This window comes from Carassius auratus, chromosome 36 (assembly GCF_003368295.1).
Source record: "Carassius auratus strain Wakin chromosome 36, ASM336829v1, whole genome shotgun sequence".
In the NCBI taxonomy this organism is placed as follows: Eukaryota; Metazoa; Chordata; class Actinopteri; order Cypriniformes; family Cyprinidae; genus Carassius; species Carassius auratus.
This window is the reverse complement of record NC_039278.1, coordinates 16,404,995-16,423,346: the sequence shown is the minus strand read 5'-3', so window position 1 is coordinate 16,423,346 and position 18,352 is coordinate 16,404,995. Positions and strand designations below refer to the sequence as shown.

General features: G+C 31.0%; 1 protein-coding gene across 4 annotated transcripts; it reads left to right on the top strand.

The window, feature by feature from the left end:
* The first annotated feature begins 1,330 nt into the window (after positions 1-1,330).
* Positions 1,331-14,929, top strand: LOC113055426 (multiple epidermal growth factor-like domains protein 6). 4 transcript variants are annotated; one of them, XR_003277529.1, is made up of 7 exons: positions 1,331-1,443; positions 2,787-2,918; positions 7,146-7,280; positions 11,153-11,269; positions 12,563-12,672; positions 13,409-13,537; positions 14,605-14,929. XR_003277529.1 is itself a non-coding variant. In XM_026221734.1 (4 exons), exons 1-4 carry the CDS (start codon positions 8,242-8,244, stop codon positions 13,433-13,435), a joined length of 567 nt encoding a protein of 188 aa, XP_026077519.1. In that variant the 5' UTR covers positions 8,118-8,241; the 3' UTR covers positions 13,436-14,014. The 4 variants fall into 4 exon arrangements, 3 of the variants coding, with proteins under 3 accessions (XP_026077519.1, XP_026077518.1, XP_026077521.1); XM_026221734.1 differs by lacking the exons at positions 1,331-1,443; positions 2,787-2,918; positions 7,146-7,280; positions 14,605-14,929 and adding an exon at positions 8,118-8,554 and having other exon boundaries at positions 13,409-14,014; XM_026221736.1 differs by lacking the exons at positions 1,331-1,443; positions 2,787-2,918; positions 7,146-7,280; positions 11,153-11,269 and having other exon boundaries at positions 12,414-12,672.
* Positions 14,930-18,352: the final 3,423 nt, after the last annotated feature.

Here is an 18,352-nt window from a genome sequence, read left to right as displayed (position 1 = left end):
GTAACTAGAAGGTCTGAGAGGAAATCTGCAAATTCTTTTAGGAATTCTGTATACGGCCCTGGTGGTCTATACACAGTAGCCAGAATAAGAGATACGTTAGATTTATTTTGCATGTCTGACAGTGTAACATTTAGCAGAAGTATTTCAAAAGAGTTAAACCTGTATCCTGTTTTCTGGGTAACATTGAGAATATCACTATATATTGTTGCAACACCCCCGCCACGACCAGTCTGACGGGGCTCATGCTTATAACAGTAGTTTGGTGGAGTTGACTCATTTAGACCAAAATAATCATTTGGTTTTAGCCAGGTTTCAGTCAAGCAGAGTACATCAAAACTAGTATATGTGTTATCATTTCATTTACAATAACTGCTTTGGGTGTGAGTGATCTAATATTTATGAGCCCAAACTTTAAAAATTGTTTTTGTTCATTTACTTTACATTTTTCTGGTTTAATTACGATAAGATTTTTTCTAGATCCTACATTATATTTATATTTTGACCTCAGTATTCGGGGAACAGACACGGTCTTAATCGTTTTTACAGCACAAGTACTTTTAGCATTTAAGCGGGTGGAACAAAAGTCATCATAATAGTTATCTGAGAATTGTCTTACTAGTCACATGGATATATATATATATATATATATATATATATATATATATATATAATGTTCATTTATTAAATGTTAACCACTCTTAAACTTAAACTGTTGTAAATATTGAATGAACTGGAGCACAGGCGTTAGTTTTTTATTTATTTTTTAAATTAGAAACATGGCAGATTAATGCCGAAGTGAAAAAATTATTTTAAAGAAAGAAATACAGTCTATATATATATATACGTTTTTTATTAAATATCTTTTTTAATTAAATGTTCATTTTTCAAAACTGCAAGAAAATGAAGGGCATAAATCTAAAGTTGCATTCCAGGTTTGGTGGATCGTGTCCCATTCATTTCCCATGTGTTGTGTGGGTGTGTGTGTTTTCCTCTCTCAGGTATCGAGATGGAGATTGTAAACAGCTGTGATCATAATAACGGCGGTTGTTCTCATCGCTGTGAACATTCAACCAGTGGACCTGTGTGCAGCTGTAACACGGGATACCAGCTGGACGACGACCACAACACCTGCATCGGTAAAGGAAACTAAAGTGGCCATTTCCTGTTTTGCTGCACAAGCACAGTATCCGTGTGACGTCAAGGTGTGTGTTTTCACCTGTCAGATATAAACGAGTGTGTAGACGGCAGCTCGACACCCAAAGAGATGCAGTGCTTTCCAGTGATTTAGGGATCTAGATCCAGAAATGTGTTTGCTTGCAGATATAGACGAGTGTTTGGCTGTAAACGGAGGATGTGATCACAGGTGTCAGAACAGCGCCGGATCCTTCCAGTGCTCCTGCAGACGAGGCTATCGTCTCCATGAAGACAGACGCTCATGTATATGTGAGTCTTCAGCCAGTCATGAACCTGTTTTCTTTTCATAATCATTTTTAATACAGAGCAATAAATGAATTATGAGCTCCTTTAAAAATTAACACATTTAATACATACAATACAAATATTACATACAATAAAACCAACTTTTACTGTGTATGAAAGATTCATCAAATAACGGAAATATTTTGTTTTTTCTAGAATGATTTTAAATAATCGTTTAAAAAATAATTGTTAAAATACAAATAAAATTATATTATATTAAGTAATTATTATATTATATTATATTATATTATATTATATTATATTATATTATATTATATTATATTATATTTTAAGAGCCAATAAAATAAATCATTCTAATCATTTGAAACACAATCATTGTAATTTTAAATTATATTATATTATATTATATTATATTATATTATATTATATTATATTATATTATATTATATTATATTATATTATATTTTAAGAGCCAATAAAATAAATCATTCTAATAATTTGAAACACAGTCATTCTAATTTTAAATTAAATTAAATTAAATTAAATTAAATTTAAACAAATACAAAATACATTTAAATTAAATTAAAATTAAAATTAAATTAAATTAAATTAAATTAAAAAAAAAAAAAAATTAATTAAATAAAAAATAAAAATAAAAATAAAACAAATCATTCTAATCATTCGAAACAATCATTCTGATTTTAAAATATATTTTAAGATTATTCTATCCTATCCTATCCTATCCTATCCTATTATATTATTATATATCAAATAAAGGAACAATTTTACCTGTAAGAAGGATTAAGATGTGCTTCCTAAACAATTGTTCTAGTTTAAAAAAATATTTAATTAATACATTTATTTTTATTTGTTTTTAATTACTTTTCTCCTGATTGATTTCAAATTATAATACTTGTATAATATAGTATAACACTATTATTATTATTATTATTATTATTATTATTGTTAATTATTTAGTATTTTATTGTATGGTCACACTATATGCAGTGTGAGCACCGAACCGAATCTTCAGGTGCTCTCACGAGAACCAGACCGAAAAACGTATGTGCTCCATGTAGTTCATTAGAAGCAAGCGTGACACTAAATTAAAGGAGCTGTGTGTGTCAGTGCTGGAGATCCTCAGACATCAAGCTCAGCTCACCGTCCTGCAGGAGTATGAGCAGATCCTGGAGCCATACGACGAGTACGAGGACGACACGGGACAGCTGCGCACTGAGAGCACCCGAACTGAGGAATTCAGTAAGAAACACAGTATTTGAGTTAACCAAATGGTTATAGCCCGATTGGTTTTAATGTAAAAATCTTGTCTCATCTGCTCTGTGCAGTATGTTTGAATGATTCGTTCGGCTTGGACTGCAGTCTGTCGTGTGAGGACTGAGTTAACGGAGGAGTGTGTAACAAACACAGAAATGTCTGCGACTGTCCTGACGGATGGACGGGACTCGTGTGTAATGACCGTGAGTTTCTCTGAAAGAGTGAATATCCCATACATTCACATGAAACTGAAAAAGAATTTCTGTGGTGGAGAAAGATGTTGTTGCTGTTTGATTAAATGACAAAACATGCTCTATAAAACCAGAGACATGTAATAAGATGTAAAGCCTGACTTATGAAATCTGAAAGTTGATATCTCTCAGTTCTGAGAAAAGAAGTCAGAATTACCTTTTTATTAATTTTTTTTAGTGGCATAATACAGTATTGACTGATAGATGAACAAATTAACGTTCCTCAAAAGCCTGATAATCCGATTTGATACTTAAATAAAAAAAAAATTAAATTTATGCATTTAGCAGACGCTTTTATCCATAGCGACTTACAGTGCATTCAGGCTATCAATTTTTACATACTTGCATGATTTAAAAAAAAAAAAAAATTGTTTGGATAATCAATAAAACTAATTTGGAAATATTATTCTTATTTTTACTAAAGATTTCACAGCAAAACGTCAAGTGAACCACAGCTGAAGGAGGATGTTTTTATAATTATACTAAAAGGCCTTTTACTTGCTAAAAATCATAAACTATCAATCAGATGACAGAAAGCATGTAATAGATTGTGTGCAACAGATGTTTTGATCATGTATATCAGATATGAGCCAGAAGGTTTTATAGGGTTTCTTTCAGTTGTACAGTTTATATTGTGCTGCATGTCTGTAAAAGCTCCTGACATCTTTCGTTCTGCATAAAAATAAATAAATAAATAAATACAAATAAAATAAAATGGATAGTTGATGCATAGCATTTTAATCTTTTTATTTTAAATTTGCATGGAAATGTTTTAATAAAATATCAAAAGAAGGAAAAACATGCAATCTATAATTGTATTCTATTTAAATTAACTAGTGTTAAATTCTATTATTTTTTTATAAATTTTATACAAAATTTTAATTATACATTTTATAATTTAGTAGTAGCTAGTAGTTTGTGCACATTTGACAGGATTTTAGAAAAAAAAATAATAATAATAATACAAGACGTAGTCAGCTAGACGATGAACTATCAATATTATTAATTAAGTTATTATATGATTCAGTCACACATTTAGCAATAATTGTTAGTTCTGTTTGTTGATTCAAGGTTAGCATCATCTGAGGTCCTCTGAGGGTCAGCATCATCTCTTCTCAGGTGTTCTGGATCCAGACTGGAGCTTGTGTAAATCCTAGTTACCACGGGATGTAAATCCCGTGGCGAAACATAGAAACAAAATAGAGACATCATTAGCATAGCTGCTGATCCAACAAAGTAAAATTAGTTTAACCCAAGCTAATGAATAAAAATGCAACTTTGAACAGATGCAACTACACTCACAAATAAAAGATACATTATTTGAATGCTTGGCGAAAGAGATGTGTTTTTATGTGTTTTTAGATGTGTTCGGGAACACCATTATATTTTAAAATAAGAAAAAGAGTTTTATATAAAAATACAATGATTTTATATTCCACTTAAAAACACAATGCATTTACATAAATGTTTTGTTTATTTTTATATTAATTTCTACGTTTTCAAACCTAAAATCAGCATATATATGATAAACTCAATAATTGAGTTTAATTTCAATAATTATTTAATATTAATAATTATTTATTATAATAAATATTTATCTTTTATGGTTTATAACTATTAATTAAATATTTTTATTATTTAATAATGATAAAATAATACATATAATTTATTGCATGTGATAATTATTTAATAATTACTTTACATTTTTACATATTTGTACAATTATCTTAACATATATTTTTACTGTAATTATTTTATTAAATAATAAAAATTTAATTTATCATCTTTTTTTAAGTTATCATCTTTATTTAATATTATACCCACTGTTTTAGTGGGAGGTAACAAAATCTGACAGGCTAGGACAAATCAACAGAACAGGGGAATTTACACAACACTGTTTTCAACAAAAAATTGAAAACTTTTTTTGCATGTTGGCTGTTCATTTACATGACAATTGCATTTTAGGAGCTCGAATATGCAAACTTTATAAAATAGCACTCAAAGTGCACCTTTTTGTAAATGATACCATTATCATCATCTTGTGAAACGACCAAAATGGGAATTAATGAAACAGGTGACATAATGCGTATGTGTATTACATGTTTCTTTACAAAGTGATATTAACTCCTACTAGCCTGGTGTGCATAATACAGCGTTTTTAGTCTTTTTTTTTTTTAAAGGATTTTTTTTCTGTTTTCAGCATATTGTTATTGTGTAAATGCATTGAGTTGCTGCCATGTGATTGGCTAATTAGTCATTTGATTTAACAAGTTGAAAATGTACCTAAATAAAGTAGCTGATGCGTGTTTATATTCTTTTTCTACTTCAAATAAATGCTGTTCTTTTGAACCTTTTATTCACCCAAAAAAATCCACTAAAATATGATGCAACCCTGTTTTCAACGTTGATAAAAAACATATAAAATGTATGCATTTAGCAGACGCTTTTACTCAAAGACTGGCGTAATGATGCTAAAATAAAATCAGCTTTGGTAACAGAAAGAAATTACATTTAAAAATAGAAAATGATTATTTAAATATTGAAAAAGTATTTCTTGTTTAAACTGTATTTTGATCAAATAATTGCAGCCTTGGAGAGCAGAAGAGACTTATTTCAAAAACATAAAAAAAGACGAGACAAACGGCATCACTGGAAAACGACTCATTGCGTGCGAGACAGAAAGACAGATGTGCTCGTAAAAGGAGAAATCATAATCATAATGTGTGTTCGAGATACTGCTGAGTTTCCTAGCTGAAGAGGGCTATTAAAGGTACAGCTATAAAACATAGAAGTGAAGAGAAAATGAAGAATAAGCTCACTTTGGTTACAGCCAGGAGGACAGACACATTCACCCCTGACATGATCACAGAGAGCTCCGTTCATACACACACACTTCTGCTGACAGTCCAGACCATAGAAACCCTGCGGACAGGCTGGACACACACACACACACACACACACACACACACATATATGGCTGATGTTAATATATGTTAAGTGGAGAAACAATGACACATTTTTCACAGAGCGTTCCTATCCAGCCAGTCTTACAGGTACAAGCTCCGCCCACATGGTCACATGACGCCTGGTTTTCACACAGGCAGCGAATGAACCAGCAGGGCATTCTGGGACAGACATAGACGTGTGACATTTATAACAGACAGAAGGCAAACATAAAGACTGTCAAATCTAAAATGAGAAATTATATTAAATGAGTACATTTGTCAACTTGCAAGACTATTTAAAATTAATGTGTGAAGGCAAAATGGTTTGAATAAATAAATGTATAAACTTAGATATACATTTTTCCTAATATATACATATAAATGTAATGCATCAACTATGCATTATTTTATTTTGCATGTTTTCAGGTTTATTTACTCATATTTAAAATATTCCTTTAATACTGTAACATCTGTACAGATATAGCAGTATACATGGAAAATAGAAGCACTATTAAATCTAAAATAATTGCATTTTATATATTATATCTACATTTTTTTATAATTATTATACGTGGTTATTTTATGAACACACATGAGTTAAGAGACTACAAAAAATATATGTATATTTAGAAATTAATCAATAATTAAATAAATACATAGAGGAAAAACCCTAAAGAAAATGATTATAGTACCTAGATCTTAAATATTTTCCCTAATATAATATAATATAATATAATATACGATTTTAATAAAAATATATATATCTTTTTTATTCATTTTATTATTTTTTTCGTATTTATTTATTTTATATTGCATATTTTTCAAAAAAAAAAACTATCTTTTTTGTGTGTTTTTCATTATCATAAATACTGCAACATTTATCATTAACATTTATTACTTCCTGTAGCTTGTTTATTGAAGAAGCAGGACAACCACCTAGCTTGTATATCTTCACAGCTTTCCTGAAGACAAAATAGAAGCAATGCAATCTTAAATTAAATTAAATTGATTGTTGATGCATAGCCTTTTAACCTTTCTTATTTTAAATTAGCTTTGAAATACTTGATACAGTACAATTAAAATAATTGGAAAACATGCAATCTAAAAATAAAATAATGATGATATAAAATAGAATGAAAAAAATTAAATTAATAATTTAAATAAAATGGACAATCTAAAAGTTTTAGATAGAGATACAGTATGTATGATCAGTATTAATTGTTCTCCCTTGCAGTGTGTGAATCAGGCTTCTTTAGCTCTGGCAGTGATAATAAATGCTCGTGTCCGGCTGGAGTGACCTGTGATCATGTGACCTGAGTGTGTCAGCCGCAGTGTCCAGCTGGAACGACAGGAGACAAGTGTGAGCAAGGTACATTAAATCAAACTATGATTTGACTTCAAACACCTAGATATACAAGTTCCTTTAGATAAAGCGTCTGAAAGACATGATACTTTCTGTAGGATGCACTTTACAATATCATTGTCAGTATTATTGCAGTTTTATTATATTGCATATTAATATTTGGTTATGGTTTTTTTTGTGTTAAAATGCGGTGACATCTCTGCATTCATTGTTTTATTTGTTAGATTAAAAGTTATTCTATATTCCTTGTACATCTAATATATTTGATAAATGTTGCAGTATTTATGATAATGAAAAACATACAAAAAGATAGTGAAATTTTTTTTTTTTTTTTTTTAAATGTGCAATATAAAATAAATAAATATGAAAAAAATAATAAAATGAATAAAAAAGATATATATATTTTTATTAAAATCGTATATTATATTATATTATATTATATTAGGGAAAATATTTAAGATCTAGGTACTATAATCATTTTCTTTAGGGTTTTTCCTCTATGTATTTATTTAATTATTGATTAATTTCTAAATATACATATATTTTTTATAGTCTCTTAACTCATATGTGTTCCTAAAATAACCATGTATAATAATTATTTAAAAAATGGAGATATAATATATAAAATACAATTATTTTAGATTTAATAGTGCTTCTATTTTCCATTTATACTGCTATATCTGTACAGATGTTACAGTATTAAAGGAATATTTTAAATATGAGTAAATAAACCTGAAAACATGCAAAATAAAATAATGCATAGTTGATGCATTACATTTATATGTATATATTAGGAAAAATGTATATCTAAGTTTATACATTTATTTATTCAAACCATTTTGCCTTCACACATTAATTTTAAATAGCCTTGCAAGTTGACAAATGTACTCATATTTAATATAATTTCTCATTTTAGATTCGACAGTCTTTATGTGTGCCTTCTGTCTGTTATAAATGTCACACGTCTATGTCTGTCCCAGAATGCCCTGCTGGTTCATTCGCTGCCTGTGTGAAAACCAGGCGTCATGTGACCATGTGGGCGGAGCTTGTACCTGTAAGACTGGCTGGACGGGAACGTTCTGTGAAAAATGTGTCATTGTTTCTCCACTTAACATATATTAACATCAGCCATATGTGTGTGTGTGTGTGTGTGTGTGTGTGTCCAGCCTGTCCGCAGGGTTTCTATGGTCTGGACTGTCAGCAGAAGTGTGTGTGTATGAACGGAGCTCTCTGTGATCATGTCAGGGGTGAATGTGTCTGTCCTCCTGGCTGTAACCAAAGTGAGCTTATTCTTCATTTTCTCTTCACTTCTATGTTTTATAGCTGTACCTTTAATAGCCCTCTTCAGCTAGGAAACTCAGCAGTATCTCGAACACACATTATGATTATGATTTCTCCTTTTACGAGCACATCTGTCTTTCTGTCTCGCACGCAATGAGTCGTTTTCCAGTGAGTAATGTTTTTGAAATAAGTCTCTTCTGCTCTCAATGGCTGCAATTGTTTGATCAAAATACAGTTTAAACAAGAAATACTTGTTCAATATTTAAATAATCATTTTCTATTTTAAAATGTAATTTCTTTCTGTTATCAAAGCTGATTTTTTTTAGCATCATTACGCCAGTCTTTGAGTAAAAGCGTCTGCTAAATGCATACATTTTAAATGTTTTTTATCAACGTTGAAAACAGGGTTGCATCATATTTTAGTGGATTTTTTTGGGTGCACTTTGAGTGCTATTTTATAAAGTTTGCATATTCGAGCTCCTAAAATGCAATTGTCATGTAAATGAACAGCCAACATGCATAAAAAAGTTTTAAATTTTTTGTTGAAAACAGTGTTGTGTAAATGCCCCTGTTCTGTTGATTTGTCCTAGCCTGTCAGATTTTGTTACCTCCCACTAAAACAGTGGGTATAATATTAAATAAAGATGATAACTTAAAAAAAGATGATAACTTAAATTTTAATTATTTAATGAAATAATTACAGTAAAAATATATGTTAAGATAATTGTACAAATATGTAAAAATGTTGTAAAGTAATTATTAAATAATTATCACATGCGATGAATTATATGTATTATTTTATCATTAAGTAATAAAATATTTAATTAATAGTTATAAACCATAAAAGATAAATATTTATTATAATAAATAATTATTAATATTAAATAATTATTGAAATTAAACTCAATTATTGAGTTTATCACATATATGCTGATTTTAGGTTTTAAAACGTAGAAATTAATATAAAAATAAACAAAACATTTATGTAAATGCATTGTGTTTTTAAGTGGAATATAAAATCATTGTATTTTTATATAAAACTCTTTTTCTTATTTTAAAATATAATGGTGTTTTCACATTTTGTCTTTTAATTATTTTATTTGAAAAATAATCTAATTAAATAAAGTGCAATTATATATATATATATATATATATATATATATATATATATATATATATATATATATATATATATATATATATATAAATTCTTTTTCAATATAAAAATAATGTTTTACAGTTATATTAAATGGGTATCACTTTTTGCAGTGGGAACACCAAACCAGATCTCTAGGTTCTCTCATGAGAACCAAACTGTAAAACTTGTTTAAAACATTTGCAGCTTCACTCCTGCTTGCAACACATGCCAAATTACTGCAGAAATTTGTAAAAAAAAAAAAATAATAAGATCATCTGAGTCTGTCTCATCAGCCTGTCTGCCCGGCACCTTCGGGATCGAGTGTAATCAGGTGTGTCAGTGTTCAGAGAGTAACCAGCAGTGCCACCCGCTGTCTGGAGACTGTTACTGCAGGCCTGGATTCACAGGACCTAAGTGTGAACAGGGTGAGGGATGCACTTACTATTACAGGAGGAATATACTGTAGGTAGAGTGAAGAATGTTTTAGGTTTGTTCCTGCTGTTTTAAAACCTTTAACTTGATTGATTAAATCCTAGAAATTGTTAAATAAAAATAAAAATACGGAAAATACCAAAAAAAAAAATAAAAAATAAAAGCATAAATTCATACATTATAAAATATATTTATATGTTTTGATTTGACAAATTTTGGAAAGAGTTTTAGTTTGATTGTTTTTAAGGTAAGTTTTAAAATACAAATAAAACATCTAATAAAAAATTTAAAATCTTATACATTTTAAAAAGAAACTGAAACAAAAAAATAAAGTAAAATGCTAAATAAAAATGAATAAAATCATAAAATGCATCAAAATACATAAAATTATAAAAATATAAAATCAATCAATATTTAAGGTAAATCAATGTACATTTAAAATACAAACAAACTTGAAATATAATTAAAACATAAATTCATTTTTTTAATACATTTTAAAATAAAAACAAACTGAAACTTTAAAAATGTAAAAATAAAAACACGAAAACAATAAAATTCATAAAATCATAAAAATGTGAGGTTTAAAAAATCTTAAAAAAGAACTAAAATGTACAATTTAAATAGGTAAAAAACCCACCAACAATAAAACCATAAAAAAAAAAGACAAAAAATATGAAATAATTTATTTGTAATGTCACCATGACTAAACATTAGAGAACCATAAATAAGTGAATGTGTTGTTAATTTATAGTAATATTAAAGGATGCTTTTCAAGTGATTATTTGGTCAAAAGAGGTTTGGAAGAATCTCTGCTTCAGATAAAATGTTATTCACTCTAATAGTGGAAACTAAACTCAGCACATGCTCATAAAGCTGTGGTTTTCTCTCTGTCTGAGGATAGTTAACACAAGACTCTTAAGGATGCAGATGCACGTTTGTGTTTGTTTTGGTTGATGTTTTTCCCTCATTCTCTCTCTCTCTCTCTCTCTCTCTCTCGTGTGTGTGTGTGTGTGTGTCTGTGCTTTAGGCTTCTACGGTCCTGGCTGTGAGCGTCGCTGTCAGTGTTTGAACGGTGGAGCTCGTCTCTCGGTCTCAGGAGCCTGTGAATGTCCGGCCGGATTCATCGGGGCCCTCTGTCATCTCAGTGAGTCGCACACAGCACATGTTCAGGACACACTGTGTATGTGTTTGATCCCCTGTGCTCCGGCGGGACGGTACGGGCCGGACTGTGCTCGTGTGGCTGTCTGTGGGAAGGGGGTCACAGGCGTGTGTGTCGGGGATGAAGGTGAGCTGGTGTTTGGTGAGGTCAGTGTGTGTGTCGTCTGAGGTCTGAGGGCAGGTGTGTGTGTGTGTGTGCAGTCTGTCCCGCGGGCCGCTCGCAGCGCTGTAACTGCAGTAACAGAGACGCCGTCTCGGGGAACTGTTCATGTGCTCTCGGCTCACGCTGTGAGAGAGGTGATATATATATATATATAAAAACTTTAGATGTTTATTATTATCTATATAGACTTTGTAAAGAACATGATCCAAGTCCCATGAACAAAGATCCATCTTTCCTCAAAGGATAAAGATGTTAAATGGTTTTTTGTTTTGTTTTTTAAATTTTTCTTTTCATTTATAGTCAAAATTTGTAATTGCTTATGAATCCTTTCTTTTCTTTATATATAATAAAGTACCTAAAAATATTAATTTGATGTAGAATTTATGAATTGAAGTGTAATTATATTATAATCAAACATTTAATTATATATTTATTAAATTATATAATTTATAATGATCTGTTGTCATATATATATATATATAATGTAATTATAAACTAAATTATATAATTAATGATCAGTCATGTATAAAAAATATACTGTTTATGCACACAATTAAATATAGAAATAATCAATGCTAGTAGAAATTATGTATTTAATAAAATATATACACACACAATATAAAATCATTCTTAATGTTTTTAGGTAAAATGGTTGAATCATGCATTATTTTATTTATATATACACACATATATATATACACATGCACACACAATTAATTTGATCAAGATTTAATATTTGAAAGTATGACAGCATTTTTATCTGTTTGACTGTGTATTAGTTTTTTACATTTTAATATTAAATATTAAAATTTATAAAATTTAGTAAAATGTATTATTTTAATATTATATATACGTGTATATATATATATATATATATATATTGAAAATGATAAAATGTTATTGAAAAGGATCTATGCATTAATACACACACACAGAGAGAAATATATAAATCTAAATGATATAATGATATAATTACGTAATGATAATAGAGTTGTAATAGTGTATAATTAAATATGTATAATAAACTATAATATGTAAGAATATGTAGATAGACTCCTCTCTCTATCTGTGATTCAGTATGTGCTGTATGTGTGTGTGTGTGTATGTGTGTTTCAGCGTGTCCCGCCGGTCTGTTCGGCTCTGGCTGTCAGCAGCACTGTGATTGTGTGAACGGAGCGTCATGTCACCACAGAACCGGACAGTGTGTCTGTCCCGCTGTGAGAGAGGTCAGACGTTCACCATCTACATCACTGCACACACACACACACACTCACACACACACATACAACACACATACACACAGAAACACATATACATCACATACACACACACACACACACACACACATACACATATATACACATAAACACACATATATACACACACACACACATATACACACACACACACACACACATATACACATATATATACACACACACACGCACACACACACACATACATACACAAACACACATATATACACGCACACACACACACACACACACATACAACACGCATACACACAGAGACACATACACATCACACACAAACACACACATACACACAAACACACATTTATACACACACACACACACACACACATATACACATATAAACACACATACACACACACACACAACACGCATACAAACAGAGACACATATACATCACACACACACACACACACACAAACAAACACACACATATATATATACACACACACACACACACACATTTCAATAAACTTAAAATGTGCATATATATATATATATATATATATATATATATATATATATATATATATATATATATATATATATATAAACCTTAAAAATGTTTTTTTTTTTAAATAAACAACTTAATAAAATTTTACTAAAAACTAAAAAGCAGAAAACAACAGAATTAACAAATCTTACTAATGAATTGTTTTGGTGTAAGAGATTTGGTTGTCCTCCTCAGCGTGTAAGCAGGGCTCCTTCGGTCTGAACTGCTCTCGGTCATGTGACTATGCGGAGGACACCCCGTGTGACCCGGTGAGCGGCAGCTGTATCTGCTCCTCGGGACAGACGGGCGTCCGGTGTGACAGCGGTGAGTCCAGCAGCACTAATGCACGCTCATGATGAGATGTGAATGCAGGAACGGACGCTGCATGTGTCTGAACGACTGGACCGGCCTCACGTGCTCACAGCGTAAACCTGCTTCACATCACACAACTAACACCACAAGAGAACCAGGCCTTCAGATCCACGCTTTCACTCAGCACGCTACGTTTCTTCAGCCAAATACTAGATCAATATTGAACAACTTAGAACATGAATTTAATATATTTAATATTGTGCATGATTCTGAATCTGGGAATTGAAAGCTTTCGGTTTTATGATGGTCAGTCAATGTTTGTGGGTTTATTTTAAAACAGCGTTTATTTCATTGTGTTTTTATATATTAGAAAAAAATTGCATAATGAAGACATTCACATGCATGTTTTTTAATGTAATTAAAGAGATACTATTATAATATTTATTAATCGATTAATATTTGGTCTCTGCTAGTAATTTGTTTCTACTGTATATAGTTTTTGTTATAGATTTTTTTTTCCATTTTTATCAGTTTTGATTTGTATATTTCATTTACATTTTAGTTTCAGTAATTTTGTTATTTTTCATTTATATATATATATATATATTTTTTTTAAATCATTTTTATTAGTGTCTTTTAACAAGTCAGTTTATTTTAATTAATATTTATTTATGTTTTACTCATTTTAGTAATTAGGTTTAAATTAAATATGTTTAGTTCATTAATATTAATGATTTCGGTTATTGTGTCTTTTATATGTAACTTTTTCAATGGTTTTAGTTTTAGTTCTATTGAACCTGAAAAACAGTAAAATTTTAACACAAGTTAAAAAACATCTAAAGCATTTATTAATCTTTGTACTGTTTCTTACATTTACCATTACATTATTAAAATCAAAAGTTGTATCCATCAATGTTGTTTAATAGACCTGAGCCAAACATGAACTAACAATGTACAGTTGTATTTTAAAGATGAATAAATACTGTAACAGATGTATTGCTCATTGTTAACTGCATTAAATAGACAGTAGTTAACAAATGGAACCTTATTGTAAAGTGTTTGTGTTTGTGTTTTCTCAGGCGGACCTCCAGAGCTGAACCCAAGACGTTCAGAAGAGAATCAGTCGCATCTCAACGTCTCGTAGCGCTAGCAAACACACAGACACGGAGCTGTTTGCAGGTTCACACCTGATCCTTCATCGCTCTTCCACGACTCTGTCTCTGTTTCACTTCTGTTGTTTAAAGAGGCTGGAATCACATCTGACTGGACTAAACAAGAGAAAAGTACGGTAATCGCTCATTACCGTTTGCATTTTCGTTTAAGCGAACGCACAGTGTCAGCGACATTTAAAATGGAAATGCAAAGTCCATTTGCAATTGTGTTTCCCATATCTTACGAGCTGTGAGCCTGTCATATTTAAATAGCAATATTAATTACCACATTTGCCTTTTCACTCTCTCTGCACTGTGCATGTAAACTGCCAAAACTCAAATGGAATCGCAATTCCTTTTGCATTTAAATTTCCAACGTCTACACTGAAACCTGTCAATCAAGTGACGGGGGCGGGGCCATTTTATTGGGCGTGTTTGCATTGGGAAGTGACGTCACTCACAGTCGACGGTAATAAATAATTATTCATTAATTAGTGTGGACTTTGTCATCTAAATACTTAATAACCAATAAGGTTAAGGATGTGTCTTAAAAATTACTTCATCTTTTCTATCATGTGAAGCTTTACTTAAAAAAGATGTTTCCTGATATTTACACTTTCTGTTCTTTTTGTGGTGCTGAACACGAATCCATTTCTCCATTTTCTCGTCTGTTCTGGAAGAATTTTTGTATCTTCGATCATACTAAAATGTACCATGTTTTACTATGGTAAATATGAGTTATCGATGGTGTTTATAATTAAACACAGTAGCCACAAATGTACAGTTGTCTGAGACGTTATGAAAATGTTCTTTAACACCATGAACCATAAAATGTAGTCAGTGGACTGCTATGGTTTATTTTCATAATAGGTAAACACGGTCACATTTCCTTTATTCAGCAGCTGCACGATATGCCGCAGAGAGTCCTGTCTTCAATCGAGAGATCTGGAGTTGATTCTGTGCAGACCGGTAGCTCGGGGGTTAGTAACTCTCGACACGTGGCGAGGCGCGTCGTCTCTTAGCGCGTGTTCGAAACCCACACCAACCCGGTTTCGAACACGCGCTAAAAGACAACTTGCCGAGAGATGAGAGTCACTAACCCCCGAGCTACCGGTCTACACAGAATCAGAAATGTGCGCAAGCCTGTGTTTATTAAACACTTAATATCGCGTCAGTTTGTGCTTTCGTTCCAGCACATCTGCAGCAGAGACCTGAACCAGGAAATTGGTCTAATAAACGCAGACTTGCTCATTGCATGATTCAGATATTCTTGTAAATATTACAAGTTATTAGTATGATCGCTCTTTTGCGGCTGAAGTAGGATAAACCAAAAAATAAAGTACGTCTATGTTGGCGCGGGTTTCGAACATGCACTAAAAGATGACGCGCCTCACCGCGAGTCGCGAGTCACTAACCACCGAGCTACCAGCCACCGCTGAATAAAGGAAATGTGACCGTGTTTACCTATTATGAAAATAAACCATAGCAGTCCACTGACTACATTTTATGGTTCATGGTGTTAAAGAACATTTTCATAACGTCTCAGACAACTGTACATTTGTGGCTACTGTGTTTAATTATAAACACCATCGATAACTCATATTTACCATAGTAAAACATGGTACATTTTAGTATGATCGAAGATACAAAAATACTTCCAGAACAGACTTGTATATGTGCATTCCCCGAAGAGATGAGAAATGGATTCGTGTTCAGCACCACAAAAAGAACAGAAAGTGTAAATATCAGGAAACATCTTTTTTAAGTAAAGCTTCACATGATAGAAAAGATGCAGTAATTTTTAAGACACATCCTTAACCTTATTGGTTATTAAGTATTTAGATGACAAAGTCCACACTAATTAATGAATAATTATTTATTACCGTCGACTGTGAGTGACGTCACTTCCCAATGCAAACACGCCCAATAAAATGGCCCCACCCCCGTCACTTGATTGACAGGTTTCTGTGTAGACGTTGGAAATTTAAATGCAAAAGGAATTGCGATTCCATTTGAGTTTTGGCAGTTTACATGCACAGTGCAGAGAGAATGAAAAGGCAAATGTGGTAATTAATATTGCTATTTAAATATGACAGGCTCACAGCTGGTAAGATATGGGAAACACAATTGCAAATGGACTTTGCATTTCCATTTTAAATTTGGCAGACACTGTGCGTTCGCTTAAACGAAAATGCAAACGGTAATGCGCGATTTGCATTTGCATTATGTCACATTTTATGCGTCCACAAATTGAAAACGCAATTGCAAATACAATTTGTGATTCCTTTTGAATAATGTCCGCAATATCATTCCATACCTTTCCATGTCATAACACTCTTGGTCATTGTAGTCATTTATTTATTTTATAAAATAAAAGTCCCAGATTGTTTACTTATTTGACCCAGTAAGTGGTTGAACACAGACTGTATTTGTTTAGCTCTTTGACAGACTGTAACATCCGCTGAAACATCTGTGAGGATGTCAGTGTTGAACTGTACATGAAGTGAAGTTTCACAATGTTAGAGATGGTGCTATGATGGCCTTTATTAGAGGAAGACCTTTGCAACTGATGCCTTTTTAATGCTTTTGATTCATGTTTTGTATAAAGTTTGACATATTTATATGTTTTGTAAAATATACAATTGTGGATATTTTGCAAACTTGTGAGCATCTCAAAGATTTTACTTGTGCCTCCCTGGAATTATTATTTTTTTAATATATATTATTATTAAGCATGTGTTATGCATAAATATTTTAAAGAGTTGCACACTATTTTAATTCAGCAAGTTGTCAAATTTTTAATTTTTATTGTAAAATTGTGTCATTTGCTTATTTTAACATCTTCTTAGGAAACTTTGTTTGGGTTTAGTATTTACATTTTCCCCTTTTCTTTCTTTTTGAAATAAATTAATAATTTTATTCATCAGTGCTATATAAAATGCAGTTTATCACAAAAAGTGATAGTAAAGACTTAAAGTTCTAAAGAAATATTTCTGAAGATCATGAAGACTGGAGTTATGATGCTGAAAATACACCTTTGATCACAGGAATAAATAACATTTTAAAATATATGCACATAGAAATCCATTATTTTAAATTGAAATAATATTTTACAATATTATGTTGTTGTTGTTTTTTTTCCAGTATTTTTGATCAAATGGAGCCTTGATGAGCATATGAGACGATTTTAAAACATTAAAAATCTTCCAATCCCGAACTTGCAGTATATATACTGTAACATTTTAACACCAATGAAACTTTGAAATATGAAGAACAATTAAGGCAAACCGATATATTATGAATAACGTATTGCTATTGTAACGTATTGCAATTGTATAATAATACTATGTAATCATTTAATCAATATCTGATCTTTTAAAAATGTAATTAAATTAATTTACAAATGTCGTCTTGCATAATCCAGATTACCGTATTTTTCGGACTATAAATTGCACCTGAGTATAAGTCGAATCAGTCCACAAATATGTCACGACCAGGAAAAAAGCATATATAAATCGCACTGGACTATAAGTCGCATTTATTTAGACACAAGAACCGAGAGAAAACATTACCGTCTACAGCCACGAGAGGGCGCTCTATGTCTTCAGTGTAGTAGACTACAGGAGAACTGAGCAGCACAGAGCGCCCTCTAGCGGTAGACGGAGACGGTAATGTT